The sequence below is a fragment of the Fukomys damarensis genome, unplaced genomic scaffold, assembly GCF_012274545.1.
Source record: "Fukomys damarensis isolate Sample0158 unplaced genomic scaffold, DMR_v1.0_HiC HiC_scaffold_22, whole genome shotgun sequence".
NCBI lineage: Eukaryota > Metazoa > Chordata > Mammalia > Rodentia > Bathyergidae > Fukomys > Fukomys damarensis.
This window is the reverse complement of record NW_022900934.1, coordinates 14,205,114-14,224,515: the sequence shown is the minus strand read 5'-3', so window position 1 is coordinate 14,224,515 and position 19,402 is coordinate 14,205,114. Positions and strand designations below refer to the sequence as shown.

The window sequence follows — 19,402 nt, the reverse complement described above, 5'->3', positions numbered from 1 at the left end:
GTGATGCCGGATCTCACGTGACTCGGAGTACACATGATTTCAGTCTCGCGGCGCCTCCAGTAGAACAAGGACGCTAGGAAGCGGAGGTGAGGGAACTCCGAAGCGGGAAGGGATCCCCGAGACCGTGGTCGGTGGGCGGCGGCAGCGGCCTTGCAGGTGGGAGCGGGTGCCGGAGCTGGGGGTTCCCTGGAGGATGCACCCAGCTCCTCCCCAGGAACTGCTGCACCCAAGCTCCCGAAGCGAAAGAGCTAGTAAACTGCAGGTGCCCGCTGCTTCCTTAGCAGATGGCCCGAGCCGCCCTGTCGCCGCTGTTCGTGCTGCTGGTCGCGTCCTGGGCGGCCCGAGGCTGGGCGGCCCCCGACCAGGACGAGATCCAGTGCCTCCCCGGGCTGGCCAAGCAGCCTTCTTTCCGTCAGTACTCTGGCTACCTCAGAGCCTCGGATTCCAAGCATTTCCACTACTGGTCTGTGGCGCTGCGCCCTGGGGTGGGGTGGGAGGCAGCACTTGCGCTGCCCTCCAGGGCAATGAGGGCAGAGCCGGAGGTTCTGAAGACCCCTGCGGGCTCCTGGAGAGCGGGAGGGCTGGAGGGGGCCCCTCCATCTGCACCAGCCCTGCCCTAACCCCATCACAGGTTTGTGGAGTCCCAGAAAGATCCAAAGAACAGCCCTGTGGTGCTCTGGCTCAACGGGGGTCCGGGCTGCAGCTCCCTGGATGGGTTCCTCACAGAGCACGGTCCCTTCCTGGTAAGTAGAGAGGGGGCAGTTCCCCAAGGAAAAGGCTGGGAGAGGGAAGAAAAGGACTGTATGGGTTTCCAAAATGTCTTCCTTCCTCCCGAACCTTGGTCTTTTCATCTGTATCACTTTTTTTTTTTTTTTTTTTTTTTTTTTGTACCTGGGATCAAACTCGGGACTTTGCGCTTTCCAGGCAGGCGATTGGTGACAGCACCACTGAGCTAAACCCTGGCCCTTGTATCACTGTCTTAATGCGGGGGATGCCTAAGGGAATGCCTCACATATAAAGGGCTTAGCACCATGGCCCTTTCCCTCCACCTCCTTGGATTTTGAAACTCACTAAGCCATCTCTTTCCTCTGCAGATTCAGCCGGACGGTGTCACTCTGAAGTACAACCCTTATTCTTGGAACTTGGTATGGACAGAATGAGGTGTCGGTCTCGTGGGGTTATCTGGGCACCTGCATAGGTTGAGAAACCCTCTTCAGCTCAGCTTCTCCTCCCCTCCAGATTGCCAACATGTTGTACATCGAGTCCCCAGCTGGGGTGGGCTTCTCCTACTCTGATGACAAGGTTTATGCCACCAATGACACTGAGGTGAGTCCAGTGCCTGCCCACTACCTCAGCCTCCCTGGGCTCTCCAAAGGTGGCTTGATGAGGGGAGAGAGCATGGCCTCAGTCCATTTTTGACTCTGTCCTGTGCTATGTGGTATGATCATAGACAAGTCACTTCCTCTTGCACAAACAAGGTTGTGTTGGTTTCATTATCTCTAAGGATCTTTTTAGTTCAAATGGTAAAGTTCCTGGTTCCCTCCATCCTGCCACCCCCAGGTTGCCCAGAGCAATTTTGAAGCCCTTAAGGATTTCTTCCGTCTCTTTCCGGAATACAAGAATAACAAACTTTTCCTGACTGGCGAGAGCTATGCTGGCATCTACATCCCCACCCTGGCTGTGCTGGTCATGCAGGACACCAGCATGAACCTTCAGGTGCAGGACAGCTGCAGGAGGGGAGGGAGGCCCTTTGTGGCCATAGCCTTGCAGTTAGGTCAGACAGGTCAACCCTGCCCCCTCACCTCTACTCCCAACCTCCTTCGAAATTGCCTTGTCACTGGCTACCCTATCTCTGCTTGTATGGGTCCCACTATAGGAAGCTCACCTGGCAGACTGCCAGCTCCTTCTGTACCTTGAGTGGCCTCCTCCACGCACCACCCCCACTAGGTCTAGGTGTAGGTCAAGGGAAGCTCCTCCTCTTCCTACAGATGACCTCAGTGCCCTGGATATTTCCACAGGGGCTGGCTGTAGGCAATGGACTCTCCTCCTATGAGCAGAATGACAACTCTCTGGTCTATTTTGCCTACTACCATGGGCTTCTGGGGAACAGGTATTCAGGAGGGTCGGTTGGGCAATCTTAAAGGTGGGGCCGGTCATGAAATCACAGATCCATCCTCCTGGCACATATCCCAGACCTTGCCCTGGTTTATGCGCAGGTGGAAACTGGAGTGGCCAGAAGGTTTGGCGCTAAATGGCCAAGAATAGATATCTGAATCTAAAGGGACTAAAGAGGGCTCTCTCTATAACTCAGGGCAGGTTAAATGGGAGCTAAGATTGGTGATCTATATTCCACAGCCTGTGATATCTTTCTTTGTCACCTGGGATCGGGCCCTGTGAGCAGCTGAAGGGTGGAGAGGGGACACTTGCTATCTCTGCCCAGCCTGGGCTTAAGCACTTCCCCTCTGATCTCCTACAGGCTCTGGTCTTTGCTCCAGGACCACTGCTGCTCTCAGGACAAGTGTAACTTCTATGACAACAAAGACCCAGATTGTGTGACAAATGTGAGGTTCTGAATCTACTTTGCATCAGCCCTGCCCTCCCTAATCCTGAGAAGACTCACAATCACATCCCCTCCTTGGGATTCCCTATGGGTCCCCTTGCTTGCTTTTTTATTGTTTTTGTTTTTCTTCTAGGGACCCCAAGGCCTTCCACATTCTAGGCAAGCACTCTACCACTGAACTACACACCCAGCCCTTATTTATTTTTATTTTTTTAAATCACTAAGTTGCCTGGGCTAGCCTCAAACTTGTGATCCTGCTGCCTCACCCTTCCAAGTAGCTGTGATTACAGGCATGCCTCACCAGGCCCAGCGCCATTGCTTTTCTAAGCTGCACCTTTTGGCAGTGTTCTCTGGGTTACCCAGTAAGGAAGCTGTGGCCCAGAATTTTTAAGTCATTTGCCTTAGTAATGCTAGAAAATAGTGCTGGGATTTGGATCCAGGTCTGGAAGACTCCTTCCATTAAGCTTGTTTCCCCACCTGTGAAAAAGGTGAAATGTCTTGGGGTAAGCGGGTGAGACTGTGGCGGGTCTTGGATCTGTGAAGCATGCTGATGTGTTGTTGCAGCTTCAGGAAGTGTCCCACATTGTGAGCAACTCTGGCCTCAACATCTACAACCTCTACGCCCCGTGTGCTGGGGGTGTGCCTGGCCATCTTAGGTAGGAGCTGCTTTGTATCTCTTGGGTCACCCCAGCCCCATCTATAGGCCCAGCACCCATCCCCACATTGCTGTCAGGTATGAGAAGGGTACGACTGTGGTCCAGGACTTCGGCAACATTTTCACTCGCCTGCCACTGAAGCAGACACAGCATCAGGTGTGCACAGGCATGGGCTTCCTCCCCAGGAGTGGGCAGGGCAGGCAAGTGAGGATCCTGACCTTATGGCTGCCCCCAGGCACTGCTGCGTTCTGGGAACAAAGTGCGCATGGACCCCCCCTGTACCAACACCACAGCTCCCTCCACCTACCTCAATGACCCATATGTACGGAAGGCCCTCCACATCCCTGAGCAGCTGCCCCCCTGGAACATGTGCAAGTAAGTTTCCATGGCCACTTGTAGCTCAGTGTGGCAGGCTGCCAGGGCTCATGGGCATCAGCAAGGTTCCCGTGGGACTGGGATGTAGCTCAGTGGTGCTGCACCTGCCTGGCAAATGCAAGGTCCTAAGTTCAGTCTGGTACAGCAAAAACAAAAACAAAACAGGGTTCCTAGGGATCCTCTGGCTGAGGCTTCTCTAGAGGGCAGTGTGGGCCTTTGGGACGTGAAAATTAGTTGTTGTGAAGGATGTTTAAGATCCCTTACCTCCAAGTTGAGTGACACAGCCAGTGGGGTTTAGTCAGGTCTGCTCTGCTGATCATTGCCCATACTCTACCCTGCTATTATGTGTTGTGACTGTCACACTTGCTGGCTCCTAAGTACTCAGTGCCACTTGTGTTCCAGTCACTGTAACAACCGAAATGCATCCAGGACATTACTCACTGGGGTGGGCCGAGGGTTTCTGAATGCCAGCTCCCATCCAGGTAGGTCCTAGAGAAGTGACATACTTGAAAACCCAGCTGTCTGCCTCCTAGGTTGGAGGTTGGGGAGAGGAGAAAAAACCTGATCTCTGGGCTTTTTTCCCCTTCTGCTGTCTGTTCTTTCTGGGCCCTGTGCTCCCTACAGCTTCCTGGTGAATTTACAATATCGCCGACTCTACCAAAACATGAACTCGCAGTACCTGAAGCTGCTCAACTCACAGGTGCGTAGGGACAGCACAGCAAGCTACGGCCCCTTTAGAGCCCCCTTTGGGAGTAGAAAGGCTGCAACCCCAGGAGGTGAAGTCCTCTCCCCAAGGTCCTGTGGTTGGCAGGGTCAGGATTTGAACCCGTTTGTTTGCACCTCATGCTACTTTCCATAAGTCAAGAAGAGCAAGTTGGATTATGTCACAAATAGGCAAATTGGGCTGGAGATTTAGCTCAGTGGTTCTGCCACCTGTCTTGCAAGCCCAAGGTCCCGAAATCAACCCCTAGCACCAAAAAGTGAGGGGGGGTCAAATAAACAGGATAGGCAACAGCCTTGCCCATGGTTATGTAAGGCCAGTATTAAGTCTTATCTTTTTTGTTGTTTGAGACAGGGTCTCACTATGTAGTTCAGTTTGGCTTTGAACTCACTATGTAACCTAGGCTGGTGAGCTCACAGCAACTCTCCTGCCTCAGCCCACTGCGTGCTGGGATTACAGACATGTGCCACCATGCCCAGCCAAGTAGCTAGTCTTTTTCTTATCTCTAACTTTAGTTTCCAGTAAAATGGGACTTATACTACTATGTGCCTTTGTGATAAAATGTTTCCTTAGTCCTCACTGGATGTGTAGTAAACAGAAAAAACGCAAGAAGTTCCCAGGTCACAATATTTAGCTGGGCCCCTTGAATTCCCTGAGGGGCAGGGCTGGGGCTTGGGCATATTCTAGATCTCCTATTTATCTGCTTATCCTGCTGCAGAAATACCAGATCCTGATATACAATGGAGACGTGGACATGGCCTGCAATTTCTTGGGGGATGAGTGGTTTGTGGATTCTCTCAACCAGAAGGTAAGGCAGAGGTTTCCAGCCTTCCCTGACAGGGCTGAGTGTAGAGGTGAAGGTACCTGGGAGCAGCTCTGTTCAGAGGGCAAACAGAGAGTAGGGTCTGGCTGGCAGCCATGAGCAGGGATGAAGTTGCCATAGGCTGATGTCTTTCCTGGTGGGACAGACGGAGGTGATGCGCCGGCCCTGGCTAGTGGACTATGGGGACAGTGGGGAGCAGATTGCTGGCTTCGTGAAGGAGTTCTCCTACATTGACTTCCTCACCATTAAGGTAGGGCCTGGGTCATACCCTCTGGCTGCCTTTTGCTCTGGGTCACCACTGGGTTTTCAGGGAGGGAAGGTTAGGAAGAAGGAAGTAATGATGGGGCCAGATTCTCACAAAGCTTTGCTTCCCCAGGGTGCTGGACACATGGTCCCCACTGACAAGCCCCTAGCTGCCTTCACTATGTTCTCCCGCTTCCTGAACAAAGAGCCCTACTGATGACCAAGGTGACCAGTGGAAGTGCATTACTGTCTGATCCAGCCCCTCCCAGGGTCTGCCACTAGGAGGGAGGTTGGTCCTCCTTTACCCAGAATGCCCTGCGGGGGCAGCTCCCTGCTCCCAGCACCGCCCCCACTTCCCAGCCTCTAGCATCCCAGATTGAGCCCTGTGTCTCAGACAGCGAGGGGCAGGCTAGCATTTTATCCCTGCAGCAGCCCCTACCTGAGTGGCCTGGCTCTCTCCCTGCTTAAAGAAAGCTCTTCCTGATGCACTGATCCTCTTCCCAGGACCCCAACACAGCTCTCAGGACAGCCCAAGGGGAGGGGTGGACGGATTATAATTGACAGATAAACGGCTTATGGAATTAAACGTACAACTTCAAACCCTGTCTTCTCTGTGGCACTGGGGGCTAGAGGGACCCTGCCAGGCTCTGGAGGGGCAGAAGGAAAGACTGAGAAGGGCTAAAGTCCTGACCGGCAGCTGCCAACATGGGGCTTGAGGGCTCAGGCAGCTGCCGTGGAGAGCGGAGGGGCACTGGGTGCCTGGGCGTCTCTGCTGTTAGCAGGCCGGTTCTTTTCAATCACCTCTCGCAGCCCTTTGGCAAAGTGGAGGTCAGCCCCAACAGTAAGGAAGCCCTGTGAAGCGAAGAAAGGGGTCTCGTTCATTCATGCCATCACTGAGGCAGAGTCGAGAGAGAAACACAAGGCCCCTGGCTGTGGGGGGCCAGGTCTCAATCTAGTGGAAGAGTCAGAGGCAAAGTGGTTTCTGCGGCTCTAGGTCAAAGATGTAGAACCACAGACTGAGCATCAGGGGGCTTCCTAAAAGAGGGGAGGAGGTGACCTCTCAGCTAAAATCTGAGAGATTGACAGGCATTGGGATTAGAATCTGGGGAGCTGTGGGGAAGGGAACCTGCACCTCTTCCCGCTCACACCCGTGCTCACCGCATGGTTCGTGACCACCTCATGGGTGAAGCTGATGCCCTCCGGTAAGGGGATCTGCACGCCACGCCAGGTCCGCTCTGTGGGTGGGAACAGCCAGCGTAGTCTGGGCTCCCCCAGCTCACCCCTCCTCCCCAGTCCCTCCCCCTGCCCAGCCCTACCATTGAGCAGGGGCATCACCCCGATCTGCAGCAGGGTCTTCAGAGGGGCCTGCAGCGGAATCAGCTGGCAGGGAGAGAGGCAAAGGCCGGGCAGGGGTGGGCAGGCCGCCCGCGTTAGCCGCCCCCCGTCAAGCCCTTCAGACCCCCCACCTTCCTCAACTCACTGCCAGCGACTCCAGTGCCGACTGGTTTGAGTAGATCCGGAACCTAGGGAGCAAGAGAAACAAAAGCCAGCGAACTTGTAAGCCCCGGAGGCTGCCTGCCCGTGGTACCTGCCTCCAGTCTTCCATGTTCCACCTCTGTGACTTCCCCGCGGCACTGCCTCTGCACTGTGTGTCACTTCTGCCTCCTTGGGGCCCCTGCTTTCCAGTTCCGTGACTTTTTTGTCAAGTGCCTCTATACTCGACTCCCACTGCCAGCGCTGCGTATGTCGTTTATTTAACAAAACTCACAGTGCTTACTCCCTGTCAGATACTAAACATTTTTAGAAAGTTAAATGCAGCTGAATGGCATGGCACACACTTGTGATCCTGGCTGCACAGGACACTGAGGAAGGATCCCAAGTTCCAGGCCAACCTGGGTAATTTAGCGACATACTGTTTGTAGCTCAGTGATAAAGTGCTCTGGGCTCAACCCCCAGTACTAGGAGGGGGAAAAAAGGTTTTTTTGAGACAGCGTCTTGCTAAATTGCCTTGTGATCCTCCTGCCTTAGCTTTCCAGCATGCTGGGCTTATAGGCCTGTGCCACCACATCCAGCTAAAATAACAATTAATTTAATGCTCATAACAACCCTAAGAAATTGCCAGCTGTGAGGTGCATGCCTTTAATCCCAGCATTTGGGAGGCTGAAGCAGGAGGACTGCTACAGAGTTCAAGGCCAACCTACACTATATAGTGAGACACTGTCTCGAAAAGAAAAGAAGTAGACACCATCAAAAATAGTACTTCGGGCCGGGGATTTAGCACAGTGGTTCTGCTGCCAGCCTCACAAGCACAAGGACCCGAGTTTGATACCTGGTACCAAAAAAAAAAAACAAAAAACAAAAACTGCACTTCATAGATGAGGAAAATAAGGCCCATAGAGGTTAAGTAATTTGCCTAGTCACACAGCAAAAGTATCAGAGCTTGCCTATAAAATCTAGGTTTGTAACCCTGTCTCTATCATTTAGACCTCCCTCCTACTCTGTGTGTGTGTGTGTGTGTGTGTGTGTGAGTGTGAGAGAGAGAGAGAGAGAGAGAGAGAGATGCTGGGGGATGGAACTTAGGCTTCAAGCATTCTAGGCAAGTGCTCTATCACTCAGCTATACCTCCAGCCCTCATTTATTTTTGTTGGTTTTTTGTTTTTTTGCAGTAACTGGGATCGAACTCAGGACCTTGTGCTTTCGAAGCAGGTGTGGTGGCAGAGAGCTAAATCCCTGGCCCTATTTTTGTTGTTTTTTGAGACAGGGTCTCCCCATGTGGCCCAAGCTGGACTTGTACTTTTTTTTATTTTTTCTTTTTGAGACAGGGTCTCACTTTGAAGTACAGGCTGGCCTCTCACTGCAGTGCTCCTGCCTCAGGCTCCTGAGCTGGGATTACAGGCATGCACCACCACATCCAGCTTGGACTTGTACACTTCATCCTCCTGCCTCAGTCTCCCAAGAGCCAGGGTTACTGGCATGCACCACTACGCCTGACTGCAACTCCATTTATTTTCTTTTTGGTACCAGGGATCGAACTCGGGTCCTTGCCCTTGAGAGACAGGTGGCAGAACCATTGAGCTAAAACCCCCAGCTCTCAAATTATTTTGTTTTATTTTTTATTTTGTGGTCCTGGAGATTGAACCCACAGCTTTCACACTGAGCTACATCCTCAGCCCTTTTTAATTTTGAGACGGGATCTTGCTGAATCTCTAAATTGCTCGCACTGGGCTCAGATTTACAATTCTCCTGCTTCACCCACCATGAGTAGTGGAATTACAGGCAAGCATCGCCACACCTGCCTCCAGCCCTCAAACAGCACTGTGCAATATAACTCTGGAAAATGTTCTGTATCTGTACTGTCCACGGTGGTAGCCAGTAGCCATATGTGGCTAATAAAATGCGGCTTAGTGCACCTGAAAAACTAATTGTGCCTAATTTAAGTGTAAATACTGTAGTTGCACGTGGCTAACGGCTACCTACCAAAGAACACACAGCCCTAGAAAGTAAGTAATGTTTTTGTTTGTATTTTGAGACAGGGTCTCACAATGTAGTTCAAGCTGGGTTTCAACTCACTATATTGTCCAGGATGGCCTGGAACTCAGTGATCCTCCTGAATGCTGGGATCACAGGTGCGCGCCACCGTACCTGGCTGAGTAAGTGATATTTTCATCTGTATTTCACGGTGTGTGTGGGTGTGGGGGGGGTGATGTTCAAGAAGATAAAATAACTTGCTTCAAGGTCACAAAGGTGTTTACCTGAAGTTTCTGTCCACCTCACATTCTCAACATCTTTAGTGTACGACTGTGGTCATGTCAGTTTCTCTGCTAGTTTTGTCAGTATCTCTGCTAGAGTTTGCTTGTCTCTAATAGTACCTGCTTCGCCTGCCTCTAGGATTGCTGGGAGGCAGAGGAGTTACTTTTAGAAGGTACTTTTTTTTTGACCGGGCACGGTGGCACATGCCTATCCCAGCACTCAGGAGGCTCAGGCAGGATGATTTCTGTGAGTCTGAGGCCAGCCTAAACTACATAGAGACCCTGTCTCAAAAAAACAAAACAAAACAAAAATGTACTTTGGACTGGGTATGACGGCACATGCCTGTATCCTAGCACTTGGGGGCAGGCTCAGGCAGGAAGACTCCAAGTTTGACTTCAGTAGATTATATCTCAAAGTAACAAAGGGTTGGGGATGTAGCTCAGGGGAAAAGCCCTGGGTTCAATTCCCTGTACTGGGGGAGGAAAAAAAAAAAAAGTATGTACTTTTAGGGCCAGAAGTGCACCGTGGTGGTTAAATGTTAGCCTAGCGTGAATGTGGCCTTGGGTTCAATTCCCAGCACTGTCAAAAATTACAACAAAAAAAGGGGAAAACTTTTGTCTGCATTAACAAAGATCCCAGCTTTCCAGTGGCACATAGATATGGCTCAATTTTAGCTCCACTGTTCTGCCAGGCAGGTGTGATTACCCTGAAAACACTAAGGTACAGAGTGGCCAGGCTGGCCCGATCCTCACCATCCACTTACCTGTGCAGTTCCAGCTGCGTGCGGAGCGCTTTGCCCCGGAGCGCCATCTTGGCACTGAGACGCGCTTCCTGTGGTCAAGTACAGGAGGGTGTGTTATGGACTTGAAAGTCCACAGCCCCATTCTCCCTGATCCCCGGCAGCTCCCAGCCTGGGGCCTGCACCATGATCATTCTGGACAGCTGGATCTCCGGCAGGTGCGGCGGGTTCAGGGCAATGGTGACACTGGCAGTGATGGAGATGGTGGTGTCCGTGGGTTTGATAGTGCAGCGTGGTGGGGCTATGGCCCGAAGATCCAGCTTCAGCGGGGAATCGATCTCTGCGGGGGTCTAGGAACAGAGTTGGAGGGCAGGTCAAATCCCCATCTGCTCCCTGGAGAACCCCAAAAAGGAAGATAACATAGCTTCCACCCTCTGGGAGCCCAGAGACTGCAAGTTCCAAGACTTGCATGGCTTCCAAACTTGGCCTCTGTCCTTTGTGCTACACAAAGGAGTGTCTTCTTCCTTCTCTGCTTCCCTAATTCATTCTTTTAGGGTTTTGTTTTTTTTTTTTAATTAATCATTTTACCCCATTCCCCTCCTCAAGACCTCCCCCCTCCCAGTTTTTTAGTTTTTTGAGACAGGGTCTAGCTCTGTAAATTCAGGCCGCCCTTGAACTCACTATGTAGCCCAGGTTAGCCTCCAACTCATGGCAATCCTCCTGCCTCAGCCTCACAAGGGCTGGGGTTACAGGTGTGTTCCTAATACTTCCTCCTGAATGTTCGGGGTCCGTCCCTAACTAGACGCAGGGACAGCCTTTATGTACTGATATCTCAGCTCCGTTACCCTTCTCTGAGCTTCTGTGCTACTTCTACAGGACACGCAGGAATCCTATTAAATTCCAGTGCTTTCTCATCACCAACGTGATTCTGAGCCTTGAGTGTATATTAATTCAGCTAACCCTCACAATAACCACGTGAGCCAGGTAATACTATCTTCATTTTTGAGATAGGGAAGTTGAGGCGCTGAGGTTAGTAATTTGTCCATGGTCACAGAGTTCATCAATTGCAGAACCAGAAGCTGAGCAGATCGCATGCTCTTTACTGTCTGGTCTGAAGTTTTATGGTGGTGGTGATGACGCTGATGACAGCAGCAATAACCGTAGCTGAGTTTACTGCATGCTTGCTCCGTGTCAGGTGCTGTTCTAAATATTTTATGTGTTTAATTTCTTTAATCCCTGTGACCACCTTATGAGGTTGAATGAGGTAGAAGAGGTTCCCGACCAGATTCCAGATTCAAATTCCAGCTCTTATGAACTGAGAAAACATCCTTTAATAATAACCTCTGTGAGCCAGGAGGGATTCAGCTCAGTGGTTCTGCCACCTGCCTCACAAACACAAGGTCCCAAGTTCGATCCCCGATACCAAACAAATAACGGCAGCATTTCTTTCATTAAAGTCCCTACACTCGCAAGACTTGGGTTCTCTCCCACCCTCACCGGATCTCTGTGCCAGACACAGGACAGGAAGTAGCGTCTCCCTTCGTAGATTTGGAAATGGACTTGGCCACAGGTGACAGGTGGGGGCTTCTGTCTCCTCCAGGGCCTCTGCTGGGGCCTCTTCTATACGTTCTACTCACCCCTCTCTGGTGTGTAGGTGGCTGCCCTGAAACCCTGGCCACACCCCTGTATCCCACCAGTGCTCACCAGGAGGACAATGCTTCCAAAGTAGGTGGCCCTCAGCAGCATGTCCAGATCCTTTGGCAGCTGAACAGGGGAATTGGGAACGAGACAGGGTCATTGGGAGCTCGATCAGGGACCCCTTTCCCATCCTACCAACAGGCCCTGGCCTACCTTCTCCAATGACAACCGAAAGGCTCCTGCCCAGAAGTAGCTCTCCAAGGCAGAGTCGAAGAAGAATTCTGAGAAGGCTACATACACCATCCGTTCCTCCTCCTGCAGCTGAGGCTCCACTGCCTGGTTGAGGAAGCTCCAGTCCCCCTCCACCAGGGGGAAGAATTCCCCCTGAGATTGGGGGTGAGAGTCAGGATCAAGGCAGAGCAGCCCAGCATCCAGGCTGACAGCAGGTGTCTCCTCACCCTGTGCTAGTTCTGGGAAGACTCAGGCACGTCTCTTAAAAGGCATTGCAAGGTGGGCAGCTGGAGAACTGCAGGGAGGAAATCACTGGCCCAGGGAGGGGAGCACCAGGGAAGGTTCCACAGGAGAGGTGGCATCTGAGTAGGCCTTGAAAGCCAGATGGCATTAACGAGCACTGTTACTACACAGGCTTGGGGGTCAGTGCCAGGTACTCGTTCAGCCCCTGCATGAAGATCAACTCAAGTAGCGGACCTGAGGTGTGTTTCCTCACTCTGCTGTTCCCTTTTCCATATTGGGAAACAGGCACAGCAGGTTAATCATTTCCATAAAGTCACAGAGCTAGTCAGTGGCGGAGCCAGGATTTGAGCTTCAGAATTCAAGCCACAGATTTTGTGCTCTGAAATTCTTGGCTTTCTTCCACTGGGAGGAGCAAAGGTACTCACACACTAGCTGTGTGGCCTTGGGTATGCTACATCAGTCCCACCCCCCTTTGTTTTCTTTTGAGACAAAGTCTCCCTATGCAGTCCAGGCTGGCCTGAAACTCAGTGCTCCTTCCCGGCCTCCTGTGTGCTGGGATTCTAAATCTGCCATCGCACCCAGCTTTTCTTTCCTTTGCGGTTTGGTTTTTGAGATAGGGTTTCACCATGTAGCTCGGGCTGGCTTCCCATGTGCTAAGATGACAGGTGTGCACCAGCACCCGAGCTAACATCACCCCTCTCTGAGAAGTCTTCATATCTTATCTAAAATGAGCACAGGAGGCGATTGGTCCTCCATAGCCACAGATTCTACCAACCGTTGACTGACAGGAACCACTCCATCTGTACCAGGCCTGTACCCTATAGACTTTTCTTGTCATAGCTCCTGAAGAATACACTCTAACAGCTATTGACACAGTATTTACATTGTGCTAGACATTATGAGTAACCTCAAGATGATTCAAAGTATTCACCTGAGAGGGTGAAAGGAGGTTCATACCCGATTCCTTTGAGGAAAGGGGGATGGGCAGTGTACGAGCACCAAGGTGAGAGGTGAGGGGCTTATTTGGGCAAGAGTAGCTGCAAAGAAACAGGATGTGGTTAGGAAAATGGGGCCAGACAGCTGAGCGTGGTGGTGCACATCTGTAATTCCAAGGGAGGCTGAGGCAGAATTCCAAGTTGGAAGGCCAGACGTGGTGGCGCACACCTATAGTCCCAGCACTCAGAAGGCTGAGGCAAGAGGATTGCCATGACTTGAGAGGCCAGCGTGGACTACATAGTGAGTTCCAGGGCAGTCTGAACTACATAACAAGACCTTGTCTCAAAAAAAAAAACAAAAATACAAAAAACATAGTATTTACATAGGACTTTTGCGGGGGTGCGGGGCGGGTACCGGGATCAAACTGAGGACCTTGCGTTTGCAAGGGCAGTCCACTGAGCTAAAACCCCTGCCCTTTACATATAACGTACACATATCCTCTGGTACACTTTAAATCATGTTTAGATTACTCACAATGCCTAGCAAAAAAGAAAGGTAGAGATATAGCTCAGTACAAAGGTCCTGAGTTCAGTCCCCAGTGTGGGGCTGAGGGTAGGGACAAAACCCCAGAGGCAGCTGGCTGAACCTAATTTTGCAGCAACAAGGAACCACAGCACTCTCAATAATGAGTGGCTGCATCCAAGCTGTGCTTCAGGAAGATAAAACCAGCAACTCAGAAGAAGAGTGTGGTTAGAAGTCAGGTTATATAGAAACCATCCCAGGCAGCTCACCCGGAATTCCATGTCCAGATTGTCGTTGGAGACCACAGGATCCTTCAGGAGGGAATAGTCAATGCCAACCAGCTCATCCACAGAACTGCGCACTGCAGGGAGGGGCTCTAGTCACTCAAAGCTGTGTGATGCTAGGCCAGGTGCTTAACCTCTCTGGGCCTCTCATCCATAACGTAATACTCCCCTCCTAGGGTTGTTATGAGGATGGAATTTGTTTTATGTGGAAACCACTTAGTGCCTGATACGTAATAAGTGTTCAGTAATGTTAGCTTTTTCTTTTTCTTTTTTTTTTAGTGCTGAGGATTGAACGCAGGCCCTACACACTAAGCTTACATCTTTAGCCCTTTTTATTTACTTTGAGTCAGGGTCTCACTAAATTGCAACTTGCCTGGGCTGGGCTCAGACTTGCAGTTCTCCTGTCTGAGGCTCCCAGAGTGCTGGGATTACACAAGCTTGTGCCAGCGTGCCTGACTGATTTTTTTTCCCCCCCTTTGGTACCGAGGATCAAACTCAGGACCTTGTGCTCGTCAGGCAGCCAACAGAACCACTGAGCTAAATCCCTGGCCCCTGACTATGATTATTTTTATTATTACTTCTGTTGTTACCACCACAGGGGTTTCATTAAGTCACCAAATAAGAAGGCAAAGGAATCCTTTCCTTTCTTGGTTTTCCCTCCTTCAACCTTCCTTCGCACATCCTGTGTGTTGGGCATGATAGGATAAGATCTCTGTCCCATAGTCGACAAGACCATGGTTAGGAACAAAATTCATGTTAAATAAGCACCTAGTATCTGCTAGATGTTGAAAACTAATTGGCCCCAAATCAGCAATGAGGACCCTGTCAATCCTAGAAGGAGGCACTGCCAGCCAAGCAAGGAAACAGAAGCCCTGCTGTGGTCACACTGAAGTCAGGGACAGGACCATACCCAGAGCTGTTCCACAGCTGGGCTTGGAGAGGCCTACACTGGGCTGCTGAGTGACAGAGGTTCACCCAGCCTGCTCCTCAGTCCCACCAGCTGCAGGCCAGCCCAGGACTTCTGACCCCACCTGCCCTGACTCACCAGGCACAGTATCCAGGAGGGAGTTGAGCAAGACCATCCCCGAGTGATAGAGCACCGGGCAAATCTAGGAGGCAAGAGCCAGAATCAGGGCCTTCTCAAAGCCAAGGTGCGCCCACCCCACGCCCCCAGCCTGCCACTGCCCACACCTGCTGGTTGAGTAGGAAGCGCATCCCAGAGGTGATGAACGTGGACAGAAAATCATACACCTTCCTGCAAGTAGAGGAGAGAAGAGGGGTAAGCCCAGCCCCAGTCTGGGTCTAGGAGAAACGAAAAGGACCAGAGACACAGTTGTGACAGACTCCTCAGTTTCAGCCTGAATCACCAACATCCAGGCCTCAAACCCCTCTCCAGCTTGATTCTCAAGACTGCCTCACCTACCTGCTGCCCCCACCAGCCACATGGGTCCAACCAGTGACCAATCACAGTTGCTCAGCTGCAGAGCAACCCGGCACCCACGCACCTCCTGACGCCTTCCTTGCTGCCTTCAGTGCTCCTGCCCGATTTCCTCTTGTATGCACGCAGATCCCTGCCCTTCCAGACATCCTTCCCAGGTCATCCTCCTCTGAACGCCCAGAGCACTTTCTTAGTCCTCTCAGGGTCCTGATCTAGGCTCTGTTTAGTCCCTCCAGCTGGGCTCTGAGCTGCTTTCTGAATCCTCAGGGTCTGGCATACACTTTGCTGATTAAATAAAAAGCTGACAACCTACCAACACCAGATGATAAGTCCACTATCTTTTCCCCACCCTCTCCCAGAACCAGCACAACAAAGTCCCCTTCTCAGCTCAGAAATGGAACTATGGTATTATTTTTGTTATTATTAAAAGCACCTGCCCCAGCACTCAGGAGGCTGAGGCCAGAGGATTGCTGTGAGTTCGAGACCAGCCTGGGCTACATAGTGAATTCCAGGTCAGTCTCAACTACATAGTGAGACCCTGTCTCAAATCGCTCCCCCGCACCAAAAAAAAAAAAGAGCAACTGAGCATGCCTTTAATTGCAGCATTTTAAGAGGCTGGGACAGAAGGACTGCAAATTGGAGCCCAGCCTGGGCAACTTAGTGACTTAATTAAACCCTGTTTCAAAGTAAAGGGCTACCTATGATTGAGAACCCAGCACAGGACACTATTAATCCTCACAATTACTCTTAGTAAGCAAGCAGCACTCAGGCATTTATCATGTGCCAGGTCCTTTACCGTCAACACAAAAGACTACTGTTATCTCTCTGACCTTATAAACTAGGTTCTGTTATCATCCTCATTATACCTACAAGACACCTGAGGCATTGAGCTTCAGTGATTTGACCAAGTTCACACGGGAAGTGCTGGAGCCTGAGCTCTGAATCCAGCTAGTCTGACTCCCACATTTTGCATTGTAGGGTTTAAAGGGGGTGCACTGGAGCTAGGACTTACTTGAAGGTTCCCCCGAAAGCCATATGCATTTTGGAGACAGAGGCCTGGCATGAGACATTGGACACTTTCATCCGGCCGGTGGGATCCTGGGAGAGCTGCAGACCTGTGCGGATGGACACACCATCCGCGGAAGCGTTGATGTAGCCCCCATCATAGCTGCCAAAGGGGGTTAATGGTCACCCCATTTGGGAGTTTGAGGCTTCCCTTCCCCGCCCCTCCCCATTCCCATACACTATGACACCTCTTAAAAAGGCCTCACTCCTGCACGGTTTACCGGAAATCCTACCAAAGCCTCCTATCAACCTTTATGAAGTGCGCGGTTGATGAAAGGATGGAACCCAGAAAAACTTAGGGGTTGCCCACAGCCACACAGCACCCCAGGCCCCCAGATCACCCGCCTCTCCCTGATGGCCCCACATTCTCACAAGAACCAGTAGAGAAGCTGTCTCCGGAAGCGCAGCCCCAAGGAGGCGTTGGTGATTTGCAGCATCAGCTCCTGCTCGGGTTGGAAGTGGAGCTCTGAGGACCTCAGCTGCAGCTTAGTAACCTTCACCCTGCGGGTAAGCTCGGGTCAGATCCAGGGCCAAAAGGACGGACGGGACCCCTCTAACCACAGAAAGTTCATTCCCTCCTCTTCTGGTATAGACCCGTGGAAACACGCCCGAGGGAATGAATTATTCCCTTTCCCCCCCAAAGCACCCAATTTATTTTGGGGGAGTTTTGTTTTTTTGAGACAGGATCTCATTATGTAGGTTGTGCCTGGCCTTGAACTCACTATGTAGCCCAGGCCAGCCTCAAACTCAGGGAAATCCTCCAGCCTCAACTTCCTAAATGCTGGGATTACGGGCATGCCCCACCACGTCCAGTCAAGCACCCAATCTGGATTTGAGTGGCTTAGAGATTAGGTACTCCTGGTCCAAGTGTTAAAAATGAGTTTCACATTCGTTCTATTTTTATTTCTCTATTTTTAAAAATTTACTTATTTATTTTGAGATGAGTTTTGCTGTTGCTGGGCTGTCTCAAACTCCAGAACTCAAAGGATCCTTCTGCCTCAGCCTACCAGTGACTGGAACTATAATAGGCAGGCACCACCTCCGGCCACATCAGCCTTCAACAGCCTTGTGGCTTGCTTTTTTTTTTTTTTTTTTTTTTTTTTTTTTCCAGTAGTGTTGTGGCTTGCTCCTCCTTCCCTACCTGGGTTTGCTCCACGGGGTCTTTTAGCTTTGCCTATTACCTAGCCAGGTATCCGAATTCCCCTATCAGGCACATCCCAACACACAGGTCACACTTGTAGTCCCCCCCAATTAGCTCCATCCACTCACAGGTTCCTCAACTATTCCATTCTGGGGCTTTTTGGCCTTGCCTGCCTCAGTTCCACTGGTTCTGCTTGGTTCTTCTTGGTGCCACCTACATCTTCTATGCCACGCCCATCTGCCTGATCCCTGCCAATATGGCGGGCTTGGTCTTTCATCTTTTGACCACCATAGTTTCTTAGTCCTGCCCCGTCGTTCTGGCCACGCCCCATCCCGCTGGGCCCTACAGGGCCGCCTGAGGTCACGTGTTAAGTCAGCCCCGCCCCCATGGCGCCTAAAACTACCTTCAACTTCGAGCCCCGCCCCGTCCCAAAGCCCCGCCTTTCGGTCCCCTCTTACTCAGAGATGTTGTAGTAGAAGTGGCCCTCTTCGCCCCGCAGGTCTGGGATAGTGATGGTCTCCAGTTCTTGCTCCAAAAAGCGCAGCCCCTCCTGCTTCACTGAAGCAGCAGCGAGACCTTAGCTCCCGCGCTCCAAGCGGGGGACCACACCCCACGGCTTCGGCCTGCTCCCACGCCTTACCTAGCTCCAGCGCCTTGGATGTGATGCGGATCTTGCAGCCCGGGAGCTCCGCGTGGGCGCCGGCCAGCAGAGCTAGGAGGAGGGCCCCGAGGAGGGCCATGGCGAGCGGGCCTGTGGGTGGGGCGGGGTCGCAGAGTCATCTGCTAAAACCTACTCCTGGGATGGCCCACGAGAAGGGAGGCTAGCCCGGACCGTTACCGTCAGTATAACTCTGGAGAAGTTGGAGCCGATGATATTGTCTGCATTTGGCAGATGGGCCTGAGCCCCGAGGTCCCATCTGATACTCAGGCGATCCAACCTGAGCTCTGCCTCCCAAAGGATTTGGGGGGCGCGGGGGAAGGGACATCCTCGGTTTGGAGCTCAGTGGGATCATCCCTCAACAGCCTCCCCTTTCCTTCAAGGGCGGGCCCGGCACAAGCTTGTGCGCTGCCATGGCAACGACCACAGGCGCATTCCCGGGCAGGGTTCAAGGTTTCCCAGGCCCCGCGCCCGGTGGGTGCTGGCACCGCGGGCTCCTGGCTACCTCCCGGTCCTGAATCCGTCCCTTGAGGGATTCTGCCTGGTGCCCCCATATCAACGGCCTCCTCCAGCAGCTCTCCTCCCTACCTGGAGCTGGCAGCGAGGTGAGGGTCTGGAAGTGGAAGGGAACGCACCCCAACTCACTCAGCGGTGGAGCCGGGGGAGGGCGGTCACGTGGGGCGACGGGCAGCGCAGGGGATCCGGGCAGCTGGTCTGGCGGTAGCGCCCTTCCAGCTGCCTTTATAAAGCAGGGCCTCCTTGACCCCCCTCCCCGTTCCCTCTCTCCCCTCCTACCCGGAGGCTGGGAGGGGACAGGGCGGAATGCTGGAAGCCAGGAGGGTGGGGAAGCTGTACAGAAAGAACCCCGTGACAAGCCCGGCTGCTGTTGAGACAAGTGGGGGACTCAAGCCCCGCAAAAGGGAAGGAAGCCTGAGCCAGCGTGCCTGGGCCCGCCGAACACGGATTGTGCGTCTCCACCTGCACGGTCCTGGACGAGTCACTTCGCTTGGGCCATTGAGCCGGTTTCCTCACCCAGGAGCATGATAAACGAAATTTCCTCCTGGGCCTTTATTGCAACCCAGGGCTCGTGGCGAAATCAATTCCCAAGGCATATTTTTCCCTTTCCTTTTATCCAGTCACCTCAGCACCGCTCCTTACCTGCCTTTGTTATTGGGTCCCCCTACCAACCTGGGACCTTGGGGCTCAGAGACTTTTCCCACTTGGAAAAGCAAGTGCTACCAAGAGCTGTCAGCCCAGAGGACCCCCCGCAGGTGTCTGGAATCCTCCTTTCCTGGGGACCATAGATTGGTAGGTGAAGCCTTGGACAATACCTGGAGGCCCCATCTGCTCCCTACAAGGTTCCCAGACTTGCACAAGAG

General features: G+C 52.2%; 2 protein-coding genes across 7 annotated transcripts; one reads left to right on the top strand and one right to left on the bottom strand.

The window, feature by feature from the left end:
* Positions 1-5: 5 nt before the first annotated feature.
* Positions 6-5,896, top strand: Ctsa (cathepsin A). Of its 3 annotated transcripts, XM_010626202.2 has the most exons (16): positions 6-86; positions 285-463; positions 632-743; positions 1,095-1,145; positions 1,240-1,326; positions 1,561-1,716; positions 2,019-2,110; positions 2,477-2,561; positions 3,125-3,216; positions 3,294-3,372; positions 3,452-3,591; positions 4,216-4,291; positions 5,031-5,120; positions 5,281-5,385; positions 5,512-5,603; positions 5,808-5,896. In XM_010626202.2, exons 2-15 carry the CDS (start codon positions 285-287, stop codon positions 5,593-5,595), a joined length of 1,428 nt encoding a protein of 475 aa, XP_010624504.1. In that variant the 5' UTR covers positions 6-86; the 3' UTR covers positions 5,596-5,603; positions 5,808-5,896. The 3 variants fall into 3 exon arrangements, with proteins under 3 accessions (XP_010624504.1, XP_010624502.1, XP_010624503.1); XM_010626200.2 differs by lacking the exon at positions 5,808-5,896 and having other exon boundaries at positions 5,512-5,616; XM_010626201.2 differs by lacking the exon at positions 5,808-5,896 and having other exon boundaries at positions 282-463; positions 5,512-5,616.
* Pltp (phospholipid transfer protein) lies at positions 5,800-18,835 on the bottom strand. 4 transcript variants are annotated; one of them, XM_010626195.3, is made up of 17 exons: positions 18,612-18,694; positions 18,204-18,310; positions 18,006-18,116; positions 17,824-17,923; positions 16,597-16,725; positions 16,172-16,327; positions 14,913-14,976; positions 14,767-14,830; positions 13,707-13,798; positions 11,719-11,889; positions 11,572-11,631; positions 10,053-10,217; positions 9,892-9,959; positions 6,859-6,901; positions 6,695-6,758; positions 6,537-6,613; positions 5,800-6,230 (listed from the first exon to the last, which is right to left on the bottom strand). In XM_010626195.3, the coding sequence occupies exons 2-17, from the start codon at positions 18,280-18,282 to the stop codon at positions 6,099-6,101; spliced, it is 1,575 nt and encodes a 524-aa protein (XP_010624497.1). In that variant the 5' UTR covers positions 18,283-18,310; positions 18,612-18,694; the 3' UTR covers positions 5,800-6,098. The 4 variants fall into 4 exon arrangements, with proteins under 4 accessions (XP_010624497.1, XP_010624498.1, XP_010624499.1 ...); XM_010626196.3 differs by lacking the exon at positions 18,204-18,310 and having other exon boundaries at positions 18,612-18,835; XM_010626197.3 differs by lacking the exon at positions 18,204-18,310 and having other exon boundaries at positions 18,669-18,740.
* Positions 18,836-19,402: the final 567 nt, after the last annotated feature.